Source organism: Nuphar pumila, chromosome 13 (genome assembly GCF_984573655.1).
Source record: "Nuphar pumila chromosome 13, dmNupPumi1.hap1.1, whole genome shotgun sequence".
Taxonomy (NCBI): Eukaryota; Viridiplantae; Streptophyta; class Magnoliopsida; order Nymphaeales; family Nymphaeaceae; genus Nuphar; species Nuphar pumila.
In genome coordinates, this window is record NC_143261.1 from 79,786,512 (window position 1) to 79,813,234 (window position 26,723).

Sequence of the window (26,723 nt, forward strand, 5' to 3'; positions counted from 1 at the left end):
TCAGTTAGTCAAATGTTTGATATTCCCTTTGTAGGAAGGCAATTAGTCACTTGCATATATCAAACATGTACCAGTTATAATTTGATAACTCGATTAAAGGAGAAATCCAGCTACAATTGTTCCAGATGAACCAATGGCATGCAATGTGATTCACCTTTGTAAACACTGCATGCCTAAAATTTTACAAAGAACCATAGGCAATGAGAACTCATAAGTCTGATGAAAATAAACAAACAAAAAGCAACAGAGATTTTGAAGCATAACACTTGCACCCAAGTACGTTACAAAAATGTTTACAACTGTAAACCTTGGTTGGCAACAGAAACTGCTGCATCCGTAAAGCGAAATGCAAAGGAAAGACCATCAGCCTTGTTCCTGTACAAAAAATGACTTGTTAGAGGCATAAATAAATAAACCAACATGTGAGAACTTAGAAACTAAAAGAAAGAGAACTATGGCAATAGAGAATGAAGAAAAAAAGAGAAACAACTCCATTACCAAGGAGTAAAAGTATGAGAGTGTTGCTATAAAGTAAATGAATAAGGAAGCACACTGAGTGGAAGTACAACAGATTTGATTACAAAGCATCCCATAAAATTTCATAATAAGAAAAGAAATAACACTAATACAACAGTAATTGCTTAGCAATTCTAACTTCAAAATTCATTTTCATAAGAAATAAGACTAATAAAACAGTAACTGCTAACATGAAAATTCATTTTCTTTCATTTCATATTTCAGGTAGATGGCACTCCTGGCATCAACTGCATTCAAGAGTCAACATTAAGCAACTTGTCACAATTGTGTAAAGCAAGACTGAGTGATATCATTTTCCAGATACCACTTATGCACATACTTTGTTCTGAAATACAATGATCCAAGCATAAATCAGCAAAAATATGTCAAGGATGAGGATAAGCAACAAAAAATTAGGATATTATGCAAGCGAATAAGCAATCCCTGAAAACTTGCAACTACAAAAGCCAAATCAGGGTAAATGTAAGGAAATGGAGAAGGAACAACATTTGGTACCTAATAAAACAAGTCCAGAAACTGCAAGAGCAAAGAGGATCCAAGAATGAGTTGCTACATGATACAATAGTAATCTGCATGCATATGCTAAGTCCCACACAGAAAGACTTAGTTATGTAAAGAATTAAGCCACAATATACGAGTGTTGATGAAGGAAGATCTCATGCACACTGTGACCACAACTGCGGAGCAAATGCAGTGTAATGAATGGATGGTTGACTAAAATTTCAAATAGGAGAGGGATTTCATATGATAAGGATAACAAATAATGCACTTGATATGGGGAATTGATTTGACAGCCATGTTCCTACACTTGTAATCGTTTGTTCACATTCCACTCCCAAGAACTATAGTCTGTTGTACATTGATAACCCACATCACCAGAGATGCAACTAGAAGCTCAAAAGCTTAGGATCCAAAACCACCATTTGAATGAGAAATGATCATGTGGTTTCTGACAGATTGTGTAATATTGGGCCAACAGATGCTGAGATCTGTTCCAGAGAACTACTACCCTGTGCATATATGGGGCTGAAAAAACATCAACTAGTGTCATTTCTTCAACAGAACTACCATGTAAGCAGACATCAACTAACAAGTAATGATAAAAAATGTGAAAGAAATGTTATGTTAGAGTTATTACTTTTTTACTTTATTACAGATCCAATTTTTACAGTCTTTTAGTAGAAGTCTGTTGGTCAATGTAAGCGGACTATTTTACTCCATTCTTGAGTCAGACTCTTGTGATTGGGGGGTCGAATCTTACATGAACCCTCATTCTTTAGTTTTAATGAAGCTTCTCTTTAGTCCAATTCCTTCTTGCTTCTCATTGCTCTGATAATGGAATTTCCAATATTTTCTGTTTTAAGACTACTTTCCTGTCCAGATTTGAGGATTCTTGAGTTTCTGGCTAGATTCTTGAGTTTTCCTGCCTCAAGTCACCTTATGAGTTGCTTTTAAAGAAAATTCCAGATTATTGTCTTTTAAGAGTTTTCGGATGTACTTGTTATCCTTACCTGGTTCCATACAATTCTTTCAAATTGGCCCTAAAGACCAAAGCTTGTGTATTTCTTGGTTATGGTAGCAACTATAAAGGTTATTTGTGCCTAGATCCTGTGTTGAATAAGATTTATATATCAAGACATGTGATATTTGATGAGACTAAGTTCCTTTATTTAGGTGTAAATCCTCTTGTTTTCTTCAAAGAAGTATCCAGTTGGTTGCAACAGAAAGAAGCTCCTAAAATCGCTGTAGCTGGACAAGAGTTTGTGGTAACCCTTAAGGTTACACCCAATATAGTGTTCCCAAGCATTTCCCAAGTTCCAAACACGTGCAACCATGTCTTACCTAGTCAACCTCCTAAGTCACCAATACCCAACTCACCTATAGTGTCTGAATTTGAATCCACAATTCCCACCTTTAGTGATTCGGTTGAGTCTGAGACTGTGCCTTTAGCCAAACCGAACAATAATCCTGAACCAAGCCCTACCTCTTCATCAGGGATAAATGTGGTGGTTGATATCACACTACATGAAAAAGTACAACAGCCCAGTAGAACGTATTCCATGGTTACTACATCTCAAGATGGAACTTTAAAGCCTAGGCTGTTCTTGTCCACCAAATAGCTTCTCAGTCTTGCCCTGATAAGTGAGATGTCCCAAGAAACTGAGTCAGAAATCTTTACTCAAGCCAATGTTGATAGAAAGTGGAAAACTGCTATGCAGAAGTTTGATGTCCTTGTCAGAAATGAAACATGGACCTTAGTTCCACCTCCGCCTGCCCAAAACCTGTTTGGGTGCAAATGAATTTATAAAATTAAGAGGCATGTTGATGGGTCTATAGCTAGATATAAATCCAGACTTGTTGCGAAGGGATACAATCAGCAAAAAGGAATAGATTACTTTGAGACTTTTAGTCTTGTGGTCAAGCTTACCACTGTTAGAACCACGTTGTCATTGGCTGTGAGTTTTGGCTGGCCCATACATCAATCGGATGTTAACAATGCTTTTTTGCATGGGTAGTTAAAGGAAGAAGTGCATATGGTTCAACACCAAGGGTTTGAAAACATTCATTTTCCAAATCATGTTTGCAAACTTAATCCTGCTCTATATGGGTTAAAACAAGCTCCAAGAGCTTGATTTGAACGTCTAAATAGTTATTCAGTTGGGGTTTGTGAAGACATCGCTTTTTATTAAAAGTTAGTGAGAATATCACCTTATTTGTTCTTGTATAAGAGGATGATAATATCACTACAAGGAATTCTTGTGTTGAAGTTCAAAGCCTGGTGGACAAGCTTGGTAAGGAATTCTCTATCAAAGACTTGGGTTCTCTACATTATTTTCTGGGCATAGAGGTTATTCCTTCACCAATGGGCTGATTCTTTCACAAAAAAATATATTAAAAGTAGGTCCATATGCTTGAGGCTAAGCCAGTGACCACTCTAGCAGCAGTAAATGTGACTCTTTCCAGATTTGAAGGAAAACCTTTTGAGGAAGTGTCCCATTATCGAAGTATTGTTGGGGCTTTGCAATATATCACCTTTACACAACCAGATATATCCTATTATGTGAATAAAGCATGTGAATTCATGTGTGCACCAACCTAGGACCATTGGAATCATGTTAAAAGGATTCTTCGATATCTTAAGGGAACTGTCATGCTTGGACTCTATAATTTTTTTATTTTGGGAGTCAATCCGAATGATCACATGACATTTGGCAAAGTATTTTGGGAGATTTATCCAAGTTTTTGGTAGTGAATTGTGGGGCAGTACCCAGTTTCCACACATATTGGTGTCTGATTTGTTAATTTGCATTGTCTTTGGCTTTTTTAGAGCGCTTTGCTTGTTGTAGCTACTTTGTTTGGTAATTGTTTATGTGTTGGCTTTTGGCTTGGCATGTTGAGATTTGGAAAAACAGAGAAGAAAGAGAGTATTCACTTATACTCATTAAACTCAATGGGACTAATTGCAGCTGTTGGGCTAAATTCATGAGGATGGTGGTTGAGAGATTTGGGTGTGGAGTCAATCTAGATGCAAAAAGCACAATTCACCTGGTTATAGCAGATAGAAAGAGGAAAATGCTAAGGTGAAGGCATGGATCTTGGGTTCGGTGCAACAAAACATAAAACTCAATGTTGTTAATTTTGAGGAGGCAAGGGAAGCATGGAGCTGCCTCAAACAAATCCATGAACAATCTAATTGGGTTTGAAGGTATCAGTTGGTTTAAAACCTTAAGGCCTTAAGGTAAGAGAATAACTCAGTCCAAGCCTTTGTCACCAGATTTCAACAGTTGTGAGATGGATTAATCCTCATGTTGCCTAATGTGAAGTGTGCCAAATATAGGAGTGTGCTAAGTGTAGGAGGTTAGAACATAATGCAAAAGACCAAATGCAAGTGATTGATTTGCTTATGGCACTACGCACAAAGATTGATAGTGTGAGCAATGGGATTCTCTATTGCCCTGTGTTATCATCATTAGCACAGACATTGACAAAGTTGATTAATGAGGAAACCAAGAATAAGTTTTTTGGTTTTAATCATTCTAAGGAGTCAATTATAGCAATCACCAAGCAAACAAGAGGTAGAGAATGTGTAGGCATGGACCCAGAGAAGATATGAATTCTATTCGATATTATTACTGAAGGGACTTGGGCATATGAAGAATAGATGCTTAGTCCTTAAGAGAAAGAAGTTTGTAGTCTTTGTAGCATCACCTAGTGGAGAAGCTACAATGTCTAATAATGGAAAGTTAGCTAGCAATGGTGTACAACTTCTCCATTTGTAGGGAGTTCTTCAAATCCTACACTTGTTGGGCATTCTCAGATCCTGAAGCACATGCAACAACAGATCCAACAACTCTTGGCTCAATCGGCAGTTTCACCCTTTCCTCTTGCTCCCTCTTCTTTTGGTACTGCATATGCAGGTATCTCTAATATTTCCCCTGGTTGGTTAATAGACTCAGGTGCATCATGTCACATACTGCATACGAGTCTGTCATAACCAAATGTTATTTTTGCACTGTAGATGGTTCTTCAATGTCTATTTTTAATGTTGGGTCTATTACACCTGTAGTGTGTCCTCAGAGTAAGGTGAATATTTCTCAAGTTTATCATGTTATCAGACTTGTCATGAATCTCATTCTTATTGGCCAAATTACTAAATTCATTTGTAATATAATCTTCTCATGTATATAGTGTTGTGTAGGATCAACTATTCAGAAAGAAAATTAGATTGGCCATAACAAGGGAGACCTATATTACCTAGATTGGCTACACATGAGTTCACAAAAGAGACCTAGAGCTAGTCTAGGAGTTGCAATTTTGTATGAGTGTTTTATTGCACCAAGACTGAGCCATATTTCCAGCTCTACCTTGCAGTACTTAATGTCTTTAGGAGGCCTAAGTGAGTTTAGGATGTTTGTGTCAGAGCATGTAAAACTATGTAAGAGCTGTAAGTTAACTAAGAGTCATGCCCTTCCTTTTAGTGCTAAGGTAGTAGAGTTCCTTGATGCTTTCAATTTTATACATTCAGATGTTTGAGGTCCATCTCCTATTTTGTTTAAGAAAGTTTCAGCCTATTTTGTCACTTTTCATAGATAATTGTAAAAGATATACTTGGATTTATTTGATGAAAAATAGAAGCGAACTCTGTCTGATTTTTAGAAAATTTTGTGCAATAATTAAGACTCAGTTTAGCGCTAAGATAAGTTTTGTGTTAAATTAAGGGGGAGAATACATTAGTCATGTATTTCAAAAATTCTTACAAGGAATTGTGCATAAAAAGTATTACCCTTACACGCTCAAACAAAATGGAGTTCCAGAAAGGGAAAATAGATATGTATTGGAAACTACTAAAGCAATCTGTTTGTTAGTCAAGTTCCTAAAATCTATTGGACAAAGGTAGTGTGCATGGCAATTTATTTGATAAATTGTATGCCCTCTAGAGTGATTGAAAGCATGTCTCCTTTCCAAAAGTTGTATACTAATATTCCTATTTACAAGTCTTTGAGGGGGGGGTTTGGGTGTACGTGCTTTGTTTTTGTAAGTAAATGAGAGTCTTCACACAAACAAGAATGTGCACAAAAGTTCCAAATGGACAAGCACACAAATGAGCTACAAAGAGCTCATTCACAAAACCACAAAGAGCTCTCACCAAAGAGACTCTCAATATAAAAAATTATAATTTTATTAATTCACCAAAATGCAAGAAGCATTACTTTACAAAGGGGGTTCACCCCTTGTTTATATACAAAAACAGAGAGAGGAGTGAGAGAGTAAAGAGACAAGAAAGAGAGACTATCTAGTTGTTGGACTAGATCCAATGGCTAGTTTGACTAGCCGTTGGACCTAGTCCAACAGCTAGAATGACTAGCCGTTGGACTAGAGCCTAATTGCAAGTCCTAGTCAACCTTGAGTTGACAAAATAAATAATATATATAAATATTATATACATATATGTATACGTATATACATATATTATATTATATATATACAAAAATACAAAAAATACTTATTTTTAACACTCACCCTCAAAGTTACAGTAAAATAATCGAAAGTTTGCCTAAAAGGAAGTGGAATCTAAGAGCTGCAAGGGGTTTGGTAAAGTTTGTCAACTGGTACTCTGATGTAACGTAGGGAAGATCAATAGTGTCATGTATGTTTGGTGCGCTCATGAAATGTATGGTTGTTGGCAATGTAGATCGCACTATTGTTGTCACAACACATTTTTGAGGCTCATATTACTTGAACTCTCATATCTGTCAACAGTCTTTGCAACCAGACCACCTCCATAGTGGTAGTAGTCATGGCCCAGTATTCAACTTAAATTGACAAAAGTGAGACCTGTTGCTTTTTGTATTGTCACGATATTAGAGATTCGCCTAAGAAAACATAAAAACTCGTGTTGAGTGTCTGTTATTTAGATCACCTCCCCACTTGGCATCAACATAAGCAATTAAATCTAATTGAGATGAAGCAAACAAAAAAAGACCGCTAGAAATAGAGATTTTAATATATCTAATGATTCATAAAACAACTTTCATGTGGACAGAGGTAGGAGCGTGCTAAAATTGACTAGTTTTGTGTACAACATGTGAAATATTTGGTCTAGTGATTGAAAGGTAAGGGAGTGTGTTTATAAGGCATTGGATCTTCGAGCAGCTCTCCATCATCAATTTGCATCTTCACATGGACAATCTCAGCAATATCAACTCTCTTATCATCTGTTATTCCAAAATTGAAAACAATGTCAGAAGAAAATTTAGACGGAGACAACAAGTACCCTCTAGAGGAATAAGCAACTTCACTCCCTAGAAAGACCTAAGTTAGTCATTTCAAAATGATTTTTGCATAATTTTTTAATATCATCAAGTCGTTGATGATGATCATATTGTTTATATACAAAAGGAGGATGATACTTGCACTACAATTCTTAACAAATAAAGGTGTGTCAGTTAAACAAAATTTGAAGCCAATATCAAGCATAACTCTACTAAACTTCTTATACCAAGCTTTTGGAGCTTGTTTTAAATCATACAAGTCTTTGTTCAAATGAAAAGCTTTTCCTTTGGAAATGTTCATTCCAAGAGGTGTCTCTGTATAAACTTCTTTCACTAAATGTCCATTACGAAAGACACTCTTGACATCTATTTGGTATATAAGCCAATGCTTAATAGAGATAATGACCACTAAGGTTCTAACAGTAATCATCCTAACCACCGAGGCAAAGGTTTCTTCATAATAAATTTCATATTCTTGAGAATATCCCTTGGCAACTAATTTAGCTTTGTATCTCCCTAGGGTCCCATCACTCTTGAGTTTTACCTTGTACACCCACCTACAACCTACAAGTTTTTTGTTTTGTAGAATGCTTTGAAGAATCCAAGTGTTGGTATTTTCTAAGGTTCTAGTTTTATCTTCATGGCATCAACCCATTCAGAATGACCTTTGCCTGAGTATAAGAAGGTTTTACATAAGAGTGAATTTAGGCAATAAAAGCCTTGTATTTGGATGAAAAAGAATCATAGGACACAAATTTTTCTGGTGTCTTGAAAGTTCTAGTTGGCATATTTGTAAGAGTCATGTTTTACCTTTCAAGTCTTGGAATGATAGAGCTTTGAAGCCTTTTAAACTTGTTCATTATGATGTTTGGGGTCTAGTCGATTCTTTGGCTAACAACAAGTACTATGTTATTTTCATGGATGATTATTCTCGTTACTCATGTTACTCATGGATTTACTTTATGTAAAATAAATCTAAAGTGTTTGATATCTTTCACAAATTCTATGATGTCGTTAAAGTTTAATTCTTTGCTTCTATTGTCTATTTCCAAAGTGATGGTGGTAGTGAGTTTACATCGAAGGAATATACTAAATTCCTACAAGAAAATGGGATTAATCATAGGATGTATTGCCCACAAACACCTCAACAAAATGATCTGGCTAAGAGAAAGCACAAATATGTTATTGAGATTCCATTTTCCATGATCCATAGCAGTCGAATTCCTATTTTCTTATGGACGAAGGTTTTCCTTGTCATTGTATATGTGATAAATAGACTCCCCATGTGCATTCTTAAGAATAAGTCTCAGTATTATGTGTTTTTGGAGAACATCATGTGTATGATGTTTTGAAAGCATATGGGTGCACATGTTATGTCTATGTTGATAAAAGCCTTAGAGCCAAGTTTCATGATAAGGCCATAGCATGCAGATTTGTTGGGCATGTTGATGGCTATGATGGTTATAGATGCTATGATACCTTAAAGAGATTCAATCATACTTCTAGAAATGTGGTGTTTGATAAAAAATCATTTTAGAATGTTTCTTCAGATGTAATGCATAAGAAAGTGGCGGACAGTGTTGAAGTTTACAAACCATAGCTGAGTGAAAATTTATTTTCTGACATTCCTCCTCTTGAAACAGACCTCAAGATCTTGATTCAAAAGTTTTTCTGATAAGATTCAAAAACATGGCTTCAAAAGGTCAACATTATATTACTCATTGATTATATATTGGGCATGAATAAGATTACTCAGTTATTTATGTAGATGATATCATAGTCACAGGAAGTTGTGAAAGCCACATTCAAGAAATCAATAACCTTTCCAACAGAAGATTCTGGATGAAAGTTATAGGGAAATTGAAATATTTCCTTGAAGTGGGGTTTGATCATAGAGGCGACAAGTGTATGATGACACAACATAAATATACTTATTCATTTATTGGCCAAGACACGAATGATGGACTGTAAGCTAAGTCACAGGGACTCAGCAAAGCAGGTGCCGCACCCGCGTCGACACGATGCGACGCGGGTGCGTGCAAGTGCGGCACCCGGTGCAGTCAACACAACCCTAGGTGCGGTCAATGTACCCAGGGTCATTTTCGCCCAATTTTTTAACGTAAAAAAAAATTGTTGCTCGATCAAAAGGGGTTGCGAAAGAGGATTAGAGGAAAAAAAATTGCCCTAATCCTCTCCTCTCCCGTGCAGCTCCGCTCTCTCGCTCGCCTCCTCTCCACCTAACGTCTCGCAAGGGAGCCTGACGCCACCACCTCCTCTCCCTCGTCAGAGGTACCCTCTCGCTCTCTTGTTGGGTCGGCAGAAGAGGGGCCGAGCCCCCCTCCCTGTTCCCTCTGATTCCAGGGGAGGGGCCGAAACCCTCCCTGTTTTCGGCAGGAGAGGGGTCGAGCCCCCCCCCCCCCCCCCCCACCCCCACCCTACTATATTTTATTTTATTTTTCTGTTGCACTCCTGCACCCAAGGTTTTTTAAAGTGTCGCACCAGCACCCGCACCCATGTGACATAGCCTGTAAGACTTCACCACCTCCAAGTCCTCTTAATCGAAAACTAAGCACATATGATAGAGAAATTTATGGGGATTTCACGTGGTGGAGTATAGTAGGCATGCTTCAATGTCCGACTTTTACCCATCCTAGTATAGTTCATGCAATGAACCAAGTCTCCCAATTTATGCATGAACCACACCGAAACACATGAAGGTGGTTAAGAGGATCCGTAGATAATTGAAGGGAACAGTCAGAGATGGGCTGGTATACATAAAAAGATCTCAAAATGAAGATGGGATTTCTATTATAGCATTTTCTGATGCAGATTGGGCAGGAGATCCTGCTGAAAGAAAGTCAATTTCAAGTTATTGCATGTACATTGGTGGGAATCTATGTCACATGGGTGCGGGTACGGGTGCGGGGGTGCGGCACTTTCAAAAAACTTGGGTGCATGGGTGCGGCAAATATATATATATATATATATATATATATATATATATATATATATATATATATATATATATATATATATATTTAAGTTTTAACAGTTAACAACATTAACACTAATGAATGTTCATCTTGGGCATGACCGAGTTGAGCTAGGTCAATTCGGGTTGGGTCAGGTCTACCCAACCCCACTTTCATCCCTACATTGTAGGGCATAAAACATAAATGGACATGATATTTTACCGGTCAAAGCAATTAACTTTTCTAATGCATTTATTGATTACTTATATATATAGAGAGAGAGTAATTAATGGGAACTAAGCAGTCTGTTCCTTTGTTAAATCTCTACCCCTCGGCTGTTATGTCTTTGCTAGCCTCTAAGAAGTTTCGTCCCAAGATAAAAGTAACTAAAAATCATGTAGAATTAATTCTTCTTTCATTTTCCATGAAACCCCTTTAAGTAACCATTAGTGATAACGTCCTTATTTTTTCCATGATGCCTAGGAACATGTATCGGCTAGTATTTACCAACCAAACACAAGTTACAAGAAGCAAACAAATACTCCATCAATCAGCCAATTTTTTTTGCCCAAAAATTGAACACAAATGACCCTGAGTACGTTGACCGCACCCATGGTCCGGTTGACCGCACCGGGTGCCGCACACGCACCCGCATCGCGTCGGCGCAGGTGCGGCACCTGGTTGGCTGAATCCCTGTGACATAGGTGGTAATATAGTATCCTGGAGCAGTAAAAAGCAAAAAGTTGTAGCTAGATCTAGCACAAAGGCTAAATATAGATCTATGACGGCAGCCACATCAGAAGTGACATGAATTTGTCATTTGTTGAATGAAATCAAAGAAAGAATGTCGAGATCAATATTGTACTATGATAACCAAAGTGCAATCAAGAGTTCATTAAATCTAGTACAAAATGGAAGGACAAAACACATTAGATAGACCAGCACTTCATCAAACAAAAGATGGAGGATCTTGAATTGGAGGTGAGATTTGTTGGAACCGAAGATCAAATTGCAGATGTTTTCATAATGGGACTCACAAAGCAAAGATTCTAGCTATTGAAATCCAAGTTGGCCATGGTTGTGAACCATGTACAACTTAAGGGAGGTTGTTAGAATAGTGAGTCATGTACATATAAAGGCATATTTGTAATTTTTTATATTGTTTTAACCCCTTTATTCACATTGGGGTAACATTGTAATTTGTCTTGTGTGCATAATATAAATAGAAGAATACTAAGGGACGACCCACGTTGGGAAACCATCCTTTGTTCTGCCCTAACCTCCTGCATGCTGCATCTTCTTCTGTCATGTGTGATTGAACTTTGGGAATATCTTCAACCATATCAAAATCTAAGATTTTATACATGTACATGAATAATATTCATGAATATAAAAAACAATGAATTTGAAGCTCAAATGAAAAGACAGCTACCAATCAGAAACATGTAGGTCTATTGTAATACCTAGATAATAACATGCATGTTTTAAGGAATTCACAAAGTCTATTGGTAAATAGGATCACCATCAGCCATTACAAAAACTAAGATACAAGAAAAGCAAAAACAATGGAAACAGCAGAGGGATAATTTGGCTATCAGCTTGTTTAATCACCTCTTTTCCTTGGAAGGAGCCTTGTTTGCAAGTCTAGCCGTCTGTACGGCAGCATCTGCAGATGCAGCTTCAGGTGTAGCTCGCATAATCTCACATATGAGTTGTTGACATTCACTCTTAGAAATATATGGATAAAGTATCAGTAGCAATGAGATAATGAAAACAAAAAGCTTCACAGAAACATAGCACAAACTTCATCTTAGTCAATAAGCCTTCAATACAATTGATAATTAGAAAAAAGACGCACTTGCAAGACAGCCAAAGAGAACCCAACACTGTAGCCCCCAGCAGCCTGATTAGCTTCGGAATCTGGACCCCAGTTTACATCATTCATGGACTTTGGGGTGCTCATGTCGCCTGGTTGTGATGCCTTTGATTCCAAAAGTGATCCAACAACAACATGGTTTTCTACATGCAACGACATATTCAAAGTAAGCCGCACTGAAAAGTTGGCCTAAATGTCCAACTAATATGAAACTAAGCAACAATTTCTCACCAAGAACACGAACCAAAGTGTCCAAGATAGAGACCAAAATCTCTTGTGTTGAAGCTTGAGCAGAACCCATGGGCGCCATTGCGGGTGAGACAGGACTAACTGATGATATAGCTCCTGTAAATGCTTCAGTCTGGCTCTTCTGCTTCAGCACATAGTAGCTTTCCAAGACTCCTACTTTCTTGACGTTTGCACCAAGCCCAGCATTTTGCAAAGTTTGATCAACTGCCTGCCTTGAGGAAGTTAGGTTTGTCACTCGAGATTTTATCTTGGATGTAATTATCTCATGGATGGTAGGTCGCAATCTTTGGCTGATGCAACAAAAAGACACAAAAGGGTTATATTTTAGAATTGTAAATGGTAACAGCTTTAGCCTAAGCAATTATCTAATTGAAAATCTTCAAGAAAATTATTCTTTATTCTACACTTTCTTGTTGAAACAATATAAACATCCTAATCCTATGTGTATTAAATCAAAATGACAAGATCTAGAATGTAAAAAATCAGAGGATTATCCCAAATAACAAATAAAAAATTCCCCAGACCTGCACAGGCTTTTTAATGCCATGCAACATGTATAAGCAACAAAAGGATGGTGCAAGATCAGTTAAGCAAGGGAAACACTATGTCACACAGGTACGGGTGCATATGCAGGTATAGATGGTACAACATGGGAGTTCATAAAAATGAGGATATATATATATATATATATATATATATATATATATATATATATTAAAAATAATACATAAATGAAAAAGATATAATTTATAACTGAAAATGCTATAGTATAGAATTTTATATTATAAAAACAAATTTATACTAAAAAATGAGGAAAACCCACTTGAAAAGGAAAACAAATAAGAAAAATGGAACTGGATATCGAATCTGGATCAGGTCCAACCTCATTGTTACCTGTCATGTACTTGTACCCACCTGTGTCGACACGGGTACTTGGAACTTCCAGCCACACCCATGTGACATAGCATCCTACATGTATCAAATGAACTCAACAGCTAGAACGTACAAGATCAGAGGATTGTCCCAAGGAACAAATGCAAACATTTTTCAAGAGTTACTCAGGCTATTAATGCCATGGAATGTGTGTAAGTGAAGAAAGGCTGGCACAAGAGCAGTTAAGCAGGGAAAACATATACAAGGCTTCTCAGTGAGCATCTTATCAAAGTAACAGAAAGCACAGCAAGAATGTGCCAAACATGAAAAGTGAGAGAATGCAAAGATTATAACATACAACTAGAAAAGTAGCCGCAAAACCAATACATATATGTTCTTAGTTTTATAGTTACAGAAGTACATCAGTGAATGGCATGAAAACCCCACTAACAGACATACAATTGTTTCCAATTGACAACTTGCATACACAAGTCAAAACTTTTACTCAGGCATCATAGAATAGCCTAACTAGAGAATTTACTCACTAACAAGGAACCTAATAAGGTTCAAAATCCTTTCTTTGCAGAATACATGGACACAGTTTTAAAAAAAAAGAAAAAGAAAAAAGTAACAAATATTGTGTCCTAAGACAAAAATATTAACCATAAAAAAGAAATAACAATACAATACCATATGATTGCACCAGCAGCCGCAACTTTTCCCAGCATAGAAAGACACTCCACCAAAGTATGCAGATATTTCACTTGAAGTGGACAATCACTTTTCTTGATAGATTCCTGCAGCAAAAATAACATTCTTGATATATTGTGAACCAGAAGAAGATCCATTAATATTCTTGGAATACAACCATTCTGAAATAAGAAATGTATGACTTCATGCCCTTCATTCCATGCATGAACACATAAACACATTCCAGAAAAGCATACTATGAACTCATTTGGAGTTGAGTTTGCCAGCCAAGCTGGAAGGCGGCGTGATATGGCTTTGAGATCCTTCGGCAGCCCATCAGCTTCATTTATCCGTACTGTAAATGTGGAACCATCAGAGGCAGCTCCATCAATATTTTCTATAGCAGTAGCACTCTCATCATCATGTCCATCAAATGAACTGAAAGAACCCATACAGATGAATCAATATGTATTAGTTTCAGAGGCTATCATGGATTCAAGAAGTTCAGAAAAGTATAGTCAACCAAATCAGATGCAACAATTCCTATCAACACCATGTCGCTTAGCAAAGTAATAACCAGAGTTCTTATTAGCCAATCAAAGCGAAGACTTTCACTACTCATATCTTTATCACACATGAAATAGTGTGGAAGTAAATACACTTCCATTGATGGTACCCCATTGTAAGGAAATATGCGGAAGCACAAAAACACTAGCCACTTGAAGGCTTTACTGAAAAAGTCTGTTTGTATTTTCACATGTATGTTTTTACCGATCCATATGTATTCTGGGTCTGGATATTATACCAGACCCGACCCATACTGTAAATCAAGATGTATAAATATAAGTTCTAGGTCACGATTTCTTTATTGGAAATCGTGCAGCCGCAACCCCTCTTTTCTCCATCTTCTTCTTTCTCGTAAGACAGGTTCTAGTGAAAACTAACATGGTATCAGAGCGAAGATCCATCTAGGGTTTTGAAGTTGCTTCCAAAAGGTCTGACATGAGGGATCGACCCGCTTCCAATCAAGAGGTTTCTTTCTCTTCTCTTCTTCTCCTTTTCGCAAATCTAACCTAAAACCAATCCACCTTTCTTCTTGTCTGGAATATTCAGATCTGGTCGCGAATCTGCGTCAGATCTGAAGCTCGGCTTTTGCATTCTATCTTGAACATTCAGATCTGGTCATGAATCTGCGTCAGATCTGAGGTACTCAGTCTCTGCGCATTCTCATCTTTAAGCATCTTGTCTGAAACATTCAGATCTGATAGTGAATCTGCATCAGATCTGGAGTATTAAGTTTTTGTTGAAGTTAATTCTATATACATCAGATCCAAAGTTAGATCGGTGTTCTGTTTCTGTTCAGTTTTGAAAATTGATGTCAGATCTGAAATCTGTGTCCAATCTATCAAATATCTCCAGATTCTTTGTCGTGACATCTAATATACATAATATTTTGTTCTTTGCGGGAACAATATCCACATGCGACTTATCTGGAAACGTCTTCGGATTCTAACTTTGTCCAGCGTGTGTTGTTCAGAACTTCTTCCTGCGTCAATCTCGGTTCCTTTAAAAAAAAGGGAAGGAAGAAAATCTTCAGATCTGGTTTCTTCTTCGGATCTAAAGGTTCTTGATCTTTGTTTCCTTGAAGGTCGCCCAATTTCAAAAAAAAAAGGGGGGGGCAGCAAGTTTCTCTGGCAGTGTACTGCGTTTCTTGAATATCTTTGTGAGAATCATTTCCTTTTAAGTTATGGATCCCTTCCATCTTCCCAATCCGGCCTATCCTCAAGTTTTCTCAATCAGCTTGTTTCTGAAAAGTTAACAACCACAAATTTCTTGATTTGTAAGAGAAAAATCATTTCTTTCATAGGGAGTCAAAATCTCTTAGGTCATCTGGATGGAACTACTCCAGCTTGCTAGAATTTGTTATGAGAGAATAGATTGATGATAAAGGGGCAACTTCAACTGTGTATGTCAAAAATGCAGAATATCTCAACTGGGAGAGGAAGGATCAGTCAATGGTTGCATACATTACCTCTACAATGTCTCAAGAGGTTCTTGTTGCAATTCCTGATAATTGTACAGCCATTCAACTCTAGGAGAGACTGGTTCAGACGTACTCACAAGTTCCACAGGCAAGGATGGTTTTTCTTAAGAGAGAATTTCAGTTGCTGAGAAGACTCCATGACCATCATGAAATATCTAAACAAGACGAAGACTATCACAGATCAACTTGCAGTTGTAGGATGTGCAGTGAGCGATAGTGACATGGTGCAGCAAACTCTGAGCGGATTGGGATCCGAGTATAATATGATCGTCACTTAATTATTGTTCTTGCCTTCTCTTCCTACTTTTGATGAGCTTTGGGCTAAATTAATTCAGCATGAAAAGACTCTGAAAGGATTTTCTGAAGAAAATCATGCTCGCACAAATCCACAAGAAGTCTTTGCTACATGGGTGACTTATGGTCAAGGGCGGGGGCAAGGAGGACAAGGGAGAAATGGACAAGGGGAGCGTAGATTGCTTCCCACTCCTAATATGCCGACCATTGCTCGGGGACAAAGACCCATCCCCACTTGTTTTCTTTGCAACAAAAAAGGGCATATCAAGGTGAATTGTTGGTACAACCTTGAAAATAAAGGAAAATCTCCACACACAGAATCAAAAAGGAAGCCTAGCAGCAAGGACAGTGGAGAGATTAGAAGTTGTTGATATTTGTCTTGTCAGGATTGAATCTAAAGTGGAATGACAAAGGAACTTGGTATGTTGACTTCGGGGCAACAATCCATGTGACTGGTGATACAGGTAAACTTTTCAAACCTATTCCCTATTTTGGTAAAAGTAAGATTGTCAACGGAGATAGATCTTACTATCCTGTTTCCCACGTTGGAAAGTCTATCATTCTTATGTCACATTCTACTCTTGAATTTTCCAATGTCCTCCATGCTCCCAATATCAAGAAAAATATTGTCTTTGTTTCTAAACTTGTTAATGATAATCATGCTTTAGTCGAATTCACTCCCTTATCTGTGCAGGTCAAGAACCTTCGCACGAGAAAAACATTCGCTGAAGGAAAGAGACAGGACAATATGTATGTCTTTCAAGAAGAACCATGTCATTCGGCCTGCCCTGCTCATGTGGATTTGAAGTCTTCATTAGAGTCATGTTCTTTCTCTTCTGAAAATGTTCTTAGTATTTCTGAATGTAATAAGCCTTTTCTATAGCACAATCGGTTAGGACATTATGGGAGTCATTTTATTGAGAAACTTGCTTCCAATAATCCCATTCTAAAATATAGTCTCAATGTAGAAGAGAGAAATCAAAAGTGTTCCAGTTGTCTTTTATGCAAAAGTCATGTACTACCTTATCATTTTGTTAATAAAAGAGTTTCAAAGCCTCTTGAGATAGTGTGTTTTGATGCGTGGGGGCCTGCTTCAGTTGCCTCTGGTTCTGGAAGTATATACTACTTAATTTTTGTTGACAACTACTCTCGATACACCTGGATATACTTCATGAAAAATAAGTCGGAAGTCTTTCTTTTGTTTCAGAACTTTTTCTTCTTAGTAAAAAACAAATTTTCTTAGTCCATTCAATTTTTCCAATCTGATGGGGGAGGGGAGTTCCCATCCAATGATTTTATTTCTTTTCTTCAAAATAATGGGATAGGAAGAAGGGTGTCATGTCCACACACACCACAACAAAATGGGATTACTGAACGAAAACATCGGCATATCGTTGAAAGTGTGACGAGTATGCTACATGACAGTAATCTCCCCATTAACCTGTGGACAGAAGCTTTTCATTCTTTCGTATATGTGATAAATAGACTACCTATGATTGTTTTGAAAAATAAGTCACCTTATTATTGCCTCTTTGGAGTTCATCCTAATTATCATGATTTACATGTTTCTGGATGTATATATATATATATATATATATATATACATACATATATATATTAACAGGAACAGTACCATAGCAGATATACATTTACATAAACATAGCAAACTGAGCAAAAAAAATTGGCTTGGTGCGATTTTACTTGATCGGACCGACAACCTAAGCGTTAGAAATTTGCACTGCAGTTTTGAATACTCTAATTACTTCTTATTGGTTGTTTCACCTTTTTACTTTTTCTTATTAGTAAAATACATCTGCATTCTCAAGACAAGAAACACTTGCACAAGAAAACAAAGATAGACATTTTTCAGTGTAACTCCCTTCGTTCTCATCACTAACATGCTCACCAACAGATTGCAGAACTTAACCAAATGAGAAATAGACAACAGTATACATATGGAATATCTGCTTTTTCCCCCTAAAATTCAATTTGATAAAGAATTGAACTTACAAAGTTGACAAAGAATCAAAAACAAGCACCACAAGATGCAAGAGACCTAAGAGAACTCAATTCACGATATGGTGATTTTCTAAGGCAATAATAAGAGTTCATCAAAAGTAAGACACAAAAGACTTAGATGCAATTTTGAAATATGACATAGCAAGAAATATGAAAAAAGGATAAAAAAACAATTAGTGGATAAGAAACAAATTAAGAAGAATGACAATCAAAGAAGAAAAGAAAATAAGCAAAAGTGCAAATAAGAAAGGAAGATAACATATATATGTGCTTGCTTTAGAAGGCACTAGGTTGTTAGAGCTTGTTTGCTACCATGTTGAGCGATGTTAGATTGATGTTCAAATTGTTATGAAGGATGGCGGATGATAAGGGCTTGTTTGATGTTGCGTGACAGGCGTGATTTGGGACGGCATGTCCGCTGCGTCTCTGGAATAGGATTTCACCATTCCACCCCCTGTTACGAAAAGAAGAGGATGGGGGGAACCACAAGTTAAAAAAAATCGAAACATCCTACCCCCCAACATATCTCTCTCTCTCTCTCTCTCTCTCTCTCTCTCTCTCTCTCTCTCTCTCTCTCTCTCTCTCTCTCTCTCTCTCTCGTTGTTATGAGTGTCCCTCCGGCGAGCGGTGCCCCCTGACGAGCGACATCCCTCAAGCAAGCCTCTCTCCAGCATAGTTACCAGCATCCTTTCGGCGATCCTCTGCCCTCTACGAGCTTTCCTCCTTTGCATGTATCTCTTTCTCTCTCTGTTGTTCTAGGATTAGGGTGCTCTCTCTCTCTCTCTCTCTCTCTCTCTCTCTCTCTCTCTCTCTCTCTCATGGATAGAGTTAACCCTAATCTGATTACAGGGGATTAGGGTTTGCTGGAGACGATTTTATTGTTGAGTTTTTACATTTTAAACCCTATTTTTGCAATCTATTGAGTGAATGCATGCTAAATCCAATAGCGTATTTTCGGGTATGCTTAAATTTTAGGGATTTTGTATGTTTTTGCATTTTTAACCAATATGAGAATTTCGTTGGGGCGTTCCCTACTGAGCGACGCGTTGTACTCTCTAGGCCCGGAGGCAGTGATAAATGTGCAAGGGTTGCTAGGTCGTCGCCCAGAAGCGACGCGTCACACCGGCGCCCGGGTGTGGTGTCAAATAGGCAAGGGTTCCCTCACTTTGTTGGACGGGTGGGGGTAAAGAAGTTAGTCCAAGACCATAAAATTAGGTTAGCCACTTGGAACATAGGGTCTTTAACTGGTAAGTTGGTAGAGTTAGTAGATGTTATGTGTAGGAGAAAGATTGATATTTTATGTCTTCAAGAGACCAAATGGGTAGGTGAGAAAGCTAAAGTGATAGAACCTTGGGGATATAAGATTTGATATACAGGAATAAATAGGAATAGGAATGGAGTAGGGATTGTTATGAGTCGTCAGTTTATAGATAATGTAGTTGAGGTCCGTAGGAAGGGTGATAGAATTTTACTTATTAAATTAGTATTAGGTACGGATATTATTAATATTATTAGTGTTTATGCACCTCAAGTAGGTTTAGATGATTCCATTAAGCATCAATTTTGGGAAGATTTAGATGGAGTAGTACAAGAGACATCTTATGGAGAAAAGCTTTTCATCGGCGGTGACCTTAATGGACATGTAGGCATTAGTAGGGATGGATTTGAGAATATCCATGGAGGCTATGGTATAGGAAAAAGAAATGAAAGTGGAGAAAGGATTTTAGATTTTTGTTTGTCCTATGATATGATCTTAGCAAACACTTGGTTTAGGAAGAGGGAGTCTCACCTAGTAACATTTAAAAGTGGGGTTAATACGAGTCAGATAGATTTTTTCCTACTTAGAAAGAGAGATAGGGGTTGTTGCATCGATTGTAAGGTTATACCAGGAGAAAGTGTAGCTACACAACATAGAGTCTTAATTTTAGATCTTAGAATTAGACAATGCCGCAAAAGGGATAGACATAGGATAGATCCTAGAATTAAGTGGTGGGCACTGAAAGGAGCTAAACAAGGAATGTTTGTAGAGCAGGTAGTTAAGGAAGTTGATTGGTGTCTCGAGGAGGATTCAGAATCAATGTGGAATAAGATAGCGGGTGGTATGAGAAAAGTAGCTAAGGAGGTATTGGGTGAGTCTAAAGGCGGTGCACCACTAGGTAAGGATACATCATGGTGGAACGAGGATGTCAAATTAGCTATTAAGGTTAAAAGAGAGTGTTATAGAAATCTAAGTAAGAGTCGTGATAATGAGAATTTGGAGAAGTATATGATAGCAAAGAAGGAAGCTAAAAAAGTTGTTCGAAACGCGAGGGCTAAGGTATATAAGGAGGTTTATGACAAGTTGGATACCAAAGAAGGCGAGAAGGATATTTATAGGCTTGCAAAGATGAGAGATAGGAAATCGAAGGATTTGGGTATGGTTAGATGTATCAAAGATGAAACGCAAAGGGTTTTAGTCAAAGATGAGGAGATTAAGGAGAGATGGAAAGATTATTTTGATAAGCTATTTAATGATAGTCATGCTCAAGATCTTGGAGACTTCTCCATTCCTTTTCATGAGATAAATCGTGACTTCATGCGCAAGATTCAAAAGAAAGAAATTGCAGAGGCTTTGAAGAAAATGAAATCAAGAAGGGCAGTTGGCCCAGATGGTATACCTATCGAGGCTTGGAAATGCTTGGGAGAGAAAGGTTTAGAATGGTTGACAAATCTTTTTAACTTGATTTGGCGAACAAATAAGATGCCTAATGAGTGGAGGAAGAGTACTTTGGTGCCTTTATATAAGAATAAGGGTGATATACAAGATTGCACAAACTATCGTGGTATAAAACTCATGAGTCATACTATGAAACTTTGGGAGAGGGTGATTGAGTCTAGGTTGAGGAAGGTTGTCATGATATCGGAGAATCAATTTGGTTTTATGCCTGGAAGATCAACTATGGAAGCTATATATCTTCTTAGACAACTTATTGAAAGATATAGAGAGAGGAACAAAGATTTGCATATGGTTTTTATTGATTTAGAGAAGGCATACGATAGAGTACCTAGGGACGTTCTCTGGTGGACAATGATGAAGAAAGGTGTTTCTCTCAAGTACATTAGTATAATTAAAGATATGTATGAAGGAGTAGTAACCAATGTCCGCACTTGTGGAGGGGTGACAACCAATTTTTCGATAACGGTTGGGTTACATCAAGGATCTGCTTTAAGCCCTTTCCTATTTGCGATAGTGATGGATGAGCTTACGAGATCAATTCAAGAAAATGTACCGTGGTGTATGTTGTTTGCTGATGATATTGTTTTGATTGATGAGTCTAGAGCTGGGGTTAATGCTAAGTTAGAATTATGGAGACAGACATTGGAAGCTAGAGGTTTTAAGTTGAGTAAGAGTAAAACTGAATATATGGAATGTCGGTTTAGTAAGCAACGAAGTAGTGATGGGAGTGTAGTGAAACTTGGTGAGCAAGATATACCGGTGAATGATTATTTCAAATATTTGGGATCCATCATTCAAAAGTATGGAGAAATTGATGGAGATGTAAATCATAGGATAAAGGTTGGGTGGATGAAATGGAAAAGTGCTACTGGAGTGCTGTGCGATCGTAGAATGCCATTGCGGTTGAAGGGAAAGTTTTATAGGACGACTATTAGACCCGCTTTACTATATGGTACGGAATGTTGGGCTGCCAAGAGACATCATATTCAAAAAATGAGTGTAGCTGAGATGCGGATGCTTAGATGGATGTGTGGAAATACAATAAAAGATAAGATTCGGAACGAAGAGATACGTAAGAAGGTAGGTGTTGCACCCATTGAAAATAAGATGCGAGAGAATCGTTTACGGTGGTTTGGACATATTCGGCGAAGGCCTAATGATGCTCCAGTTAGAAGGTTGGAGAAATGGGAAAATATATTAGTTAAAAGAGGTCGGGGTAGGCCTAGGAAGACTTGGATGGAGATGATAGGAAAGGATATGAATGCTTTGAACCTCACCGAGGACATGGCGTTGGATAGAAATGATTGGAGGAAAAGGATTCATGTGGAAGACCCAAAATGAATTTCTTTTTTGGTTCATATCGCTGACCCCAATTGTTTTGGGATGAAGGCGTAGTTGTTGTTGTTGTTGTATGTTTTTGCATTTTTCTTAGTGAATGCATTCTAAAAGCAGTTATTTTGTTTGGATATCCATAGATGTTGGGGTTTTTGCATTTTAACCCTTGCTTTTGCAATTTTTGAGTAAATTCATGCTAAATCCATTTTTTTGTGTTTGGGATGGGATTAGATGTTAAGGGTTTTTGTCTGTTTGGGATATGCTTAGATGTTAAGGGTTTTTGTCTGTTTGGGATATGCTTATGTTAAGGGTTTTGCATTTTATACTTTTTGGTATTTGGATCCAATTCGAGATCCATATTTAGGGCAAAAATCGATGATTTTTGACATGGATTCATAATTGAATCCAATATGATATCAATTATAACATTGGAATATCAAAAAAATGGTTGTGTATTTGTTTTTACACAAGTTTTATACTGTTTTGGTATTTGGATCCAATTCGAGATCCATATCCAGGGTTAAAATCCATAATAAATATGTCAAAACATAGATATTGGCGGGTGGATCGGGTCGTAGGATCCAAAACAAAGTTATCTGACGTATTATTCACGTGTGTCCAAGTTGTCCGCACAGCGTAAAACCAAACAATGGACATAAGGCACACAACCTCTGTGTATGGTCGAAACAAATGTTGGACTTGGTACAGTTGTTACAGAACATACATAACATGTGTTCTGTCCATTTTGTTCATTCATTCTGTCCAATCTTGGACAAGGCATCAAACAAGCCCCAAGGAATGAGAAAGGACAAGTACATTTTACACTATTCTGGTTTTCATTGTAATGCCATTTGAAAGATGACACTTCTGTGAAAAGCAATCAAACAGTTAAACTATGGTCCCATGAATATGTTTCAAACAACAATTATGAGCATGATTCCTAGCAATAAGTTGGAAAACAATGAGTAACCGAAAATGACAGAGTAATGTATACCTTCCATCAATGGAATCAGGCCTCTGAAATCCATCTCTATATGATAGAGAATCAAAATGATTATCAACTCTCATCTTAGTTCTCCGAGATACTGGTTGTGAACTGTTAAAGGAAACAGTAGAAACCATAGTAATGGGTATCTCTTCGTCCCTTTCTCGCATACCATTACTTGCAGAGCTGCACATGACAGTTATTAAGTTCACACATAACGCAATGCACTACGAATATAAGTTAAAAGGTTAATGGTGCATGCTTGTTTCACATAACAATAACAGATCACAACAAGAAGGTCGAAATTATCAGCAATCATGTAAGGGCCCAAAGTCCAGAAATGTCAGCAACTTTGATTCCAGTCATAGTTCTCTTATTCAAAATATTTAATGTGGCAATGGACTGACCAAGAAACAGTATACAAATATTTGAAAATGGTCAGAATCCTATAAGATATAAATCAGCTGCACCATGGCTGGTGCTTGCAAAATAAATATTACAAAAAATGCACCCCAAAATTCAGTGAAAACTTACCTATATTCACCCTTATTGTAAAGATGACTATGTAATTCCTCCAAAACCTTGAAAAATAGGACACCCCGTAACTTTGTTAGCTCTGAACGGACATCTTGTAGGGCACCAACCTATCATATTGTTAAATTTTGAGCAAATAGCCTTCAGGCAAAAAGAAATAAAGGTGGAAAGAATGTGACAGAAAATTGAAAGATTGAAAGAAGAGAATTGCATTGGAGAACCCTACGACATGGCAATAGCAATTTGATGGTATAGACTGCACAGTATGAAATCAGAGCCTATGGAATATAATTTTGTTAAGCCTAACAGTTCAACAAAAATGTTCACCAATATACAGAATTCTGAAATTTAAATTGCTTTAAAGAACTTTCAGATTTTACTAGAAATCAAATAAGCAAATGGAGCTTAGGTACTTTAATAGACCTTTATATATGAGACACGTATCATATGCTCTCTGATTTTGCCTATCAATTGACAATTTGACAACTGTTATGCAAATACATTATTATAAAAGGCAGCATTATGACCAAAGTAACAAATACCAGCAATCTTTTGAATTTATTGAATTTTTTTTGTGATAACAAACTAAAAGATAAAATACACATTTAAAATGTGATAAATTCAATTTATAGAACAGAAATTACTGTGATCTTATCAAAAATTTATTGATTTCAAAGCATTTTCATTCTCCTATATGATGATTCAACACAAAAAGTGAGAACGGAAGACTGCCTTATAGGCAAGAAAATGGTCTCACCTCCCTTCACTCCTTGATATACAAGCAACGGAAACAAGTCAACATTATAGATGCAAAATTGAACTATCAAATACCACGACTCTTCTTCCAAAAACTGAAAAAGATACTCCCTCCCTCCCTCCCTCTCTCCCTCCACACAGATCCATGCATAACCTAGTGCCTATTGTTGCAGCAAGCAATGGCTGCCACAAAGCTTTCCCTCCAGTCAAGCTGTTATTGGGGTCCCTTTGTTGCTAGAATGTTTTTTTAAGGACAGACACTGGGGGTTTAGCCCTAAATTCTATAAATCAATGAGAATATTCACATATGATCACCCATAACGGGTAGCCAATCCGGTGGCTTGTCTTTCCACAAAAGATCATTACAAGTGTATAACATAAAAAGAACCCGCCCCATTGCCAACAAAGGCTTTTTACAGAGAACCCTCTCAATAATAAAATGCTGAACCAAAGCATTGACAGAAGGTGACCTCGGACCTCCATCTACTGCTGTTGATATGCACCTGCCCTACCTCTTGGAGTTAGAGATAACTTCCACCTTACAGCTCCACTGATTCTCAGTGAGAGCCCCTACACAAGCTTCTTCTAAGAATTCTCCAGAACACCGTCTTTTGAACCCACCGATAACTATGAACTTATTTGTACAGCATGCAGCAAAGGATACAAGATTGTATCCTCGATAGGTAGTGGAAGCAAAGCAAAGAGAGATGAAAGTAGGGTCTTTCACCCAAAAATTAATTGATAGAATTCCTGACAAGGAAAATAGCTGAACTTCCTTACAATTGACACTTGGCCAATCTAGAGCACACAGCAAGTCAGCACAAAAATTCCATACCAGCTCACCAACGGATGGCAGTCTTGGAATTTCCCCGTCATGATAGGCTTTATTATGGAGCTTCCATAATTGCCAGCACACTACATGAAAAACTACATCCCAACAGGATTTCAACCATGTAATACTGAATTTAGCATTCATCCACCATTTAAGTTCCTGGATAACTTCTGAGTGAGGGACCCGTTGCTTTTCAAAAAGAGGGCAGATATGTTTCTAGATTTTCTGAGCAACTGGACACGTGACGAGCAAGCGATTACAGTCTTCGTCAACTTTGGAACACAATGGACACCTGCTAGGCAATGATATACCAAGTGATTTTAACATGTCCTGCATAAGGAGTCTTCCACGACAAGCCATATAAATCGCCCAGGAGGCCCTGGGTGGAACCCTCTTTGCTCAAACCAGAATATACCAGTCATGTCAGTCAGCTTGACGACGTATGGAGTCCCATATATCACGTCTGGAAAGTTCAGAGACATTAGAGGACCCTCTCCAGCAGATCTGGTCATGGCCTTCTGATAAATCAAAAGCTTCAATGTTAGGCCAGACATCCTCTAGGCCAGCAAATGGAAGGCGTCTATTCCAATATTTCCTAACTCCCTCTTTAACTGTGATTTTCTTGACATTGGTTATCGTCCCCACCTCTTGCACAGATATAAAAGACATAAGAGGAAGACCAATCCATGGGTCTGTCCAAAAAACAAGTTTCCTCCCCATTTGAAACATGGCATGATATAAGCTGCTCGACGTGATTCCAACCCCAACAAATACCCTTTCAGGATCCAGAACCAACATCAGAATTGATGCCCCACATATTTTGTTCTGTAGATATTTAGCACGCATAAATTCAGCCCAAAAGGAATTCCCAGATAAAACATCTATGGCCAATTTACACAGAAAAGCAGCATTCAGCTCCTCTATTCACCTAAGCCCAATATCTCCTTCTTCCTTGGGTTTACAGAGAACTTCCCAAGAAACTAGAAGTGGACGCTTCCCAGACTCATAGTCCTGCCAGAGGAAATTCCTGAATAGGGATTCTAAGTTTCTAACTGACCAATGACCTTGGGGAGCTTGAATGACAGAAGCCAGAAAACCGGGATACTTGCAAGAGTATTCTGAATCAACACCACCTTTCCAGCATAAGAAAGCATCTTAGTTTTCCATGAGTCCATATGATACTGGATTTTACCTGCCAAAGGTTGGCACAGATCCGATTTTAAAAGGCCACGGCAGAG

General features: G+C 37.6%; 1 protein-coding gene across 2 annotated transcripts in view; it reads right to left on the reverse strand.

Annotated features, from left to right (window-relative positions):
* The window catches only part of SEC8 (subunit of exocyst complex 8), a 138,964-nt gene that overhangs the window by 66,538 nt on the left and 45,703 nt on the right, over positions 1–26,723 (reverse strand). For both annotated transcript variants that reach the window (XM_089985603.1, XM_089985602.1), the window contains exons 6-13: positions 23,898–24,007; positions 23,373–23,549; positions 14,228–14,408; positions 13,971–14,077; positions 12,390–12,697; positions 12,141–12,301; positions 11,894–12,009; positions 308–375 (exon numbers count right to left, since the gene is read on the reverse strand). In XM_089985603.1, coding sequence (XP_089841729.1) covers positions 308–375; positions 11,894–12,009; positions 12,141–12,301; positions 12,390–12,697; positions 13,971–14,077; positions 14,228–14,408; positions 23,373–23,549; positions 23,898–24,007 — 1,228 coding nt within the window. The remainder of the gene's footprint in view (positions 1–307; positions 376–11,893; positions 12,010–12,140; positions 12,302–12,389; positions 12,698–13,970; positions 14,078–14,227; positions 14,409–23,372; positions 23,550–23,897; positions 24,008–26,723) is intronic.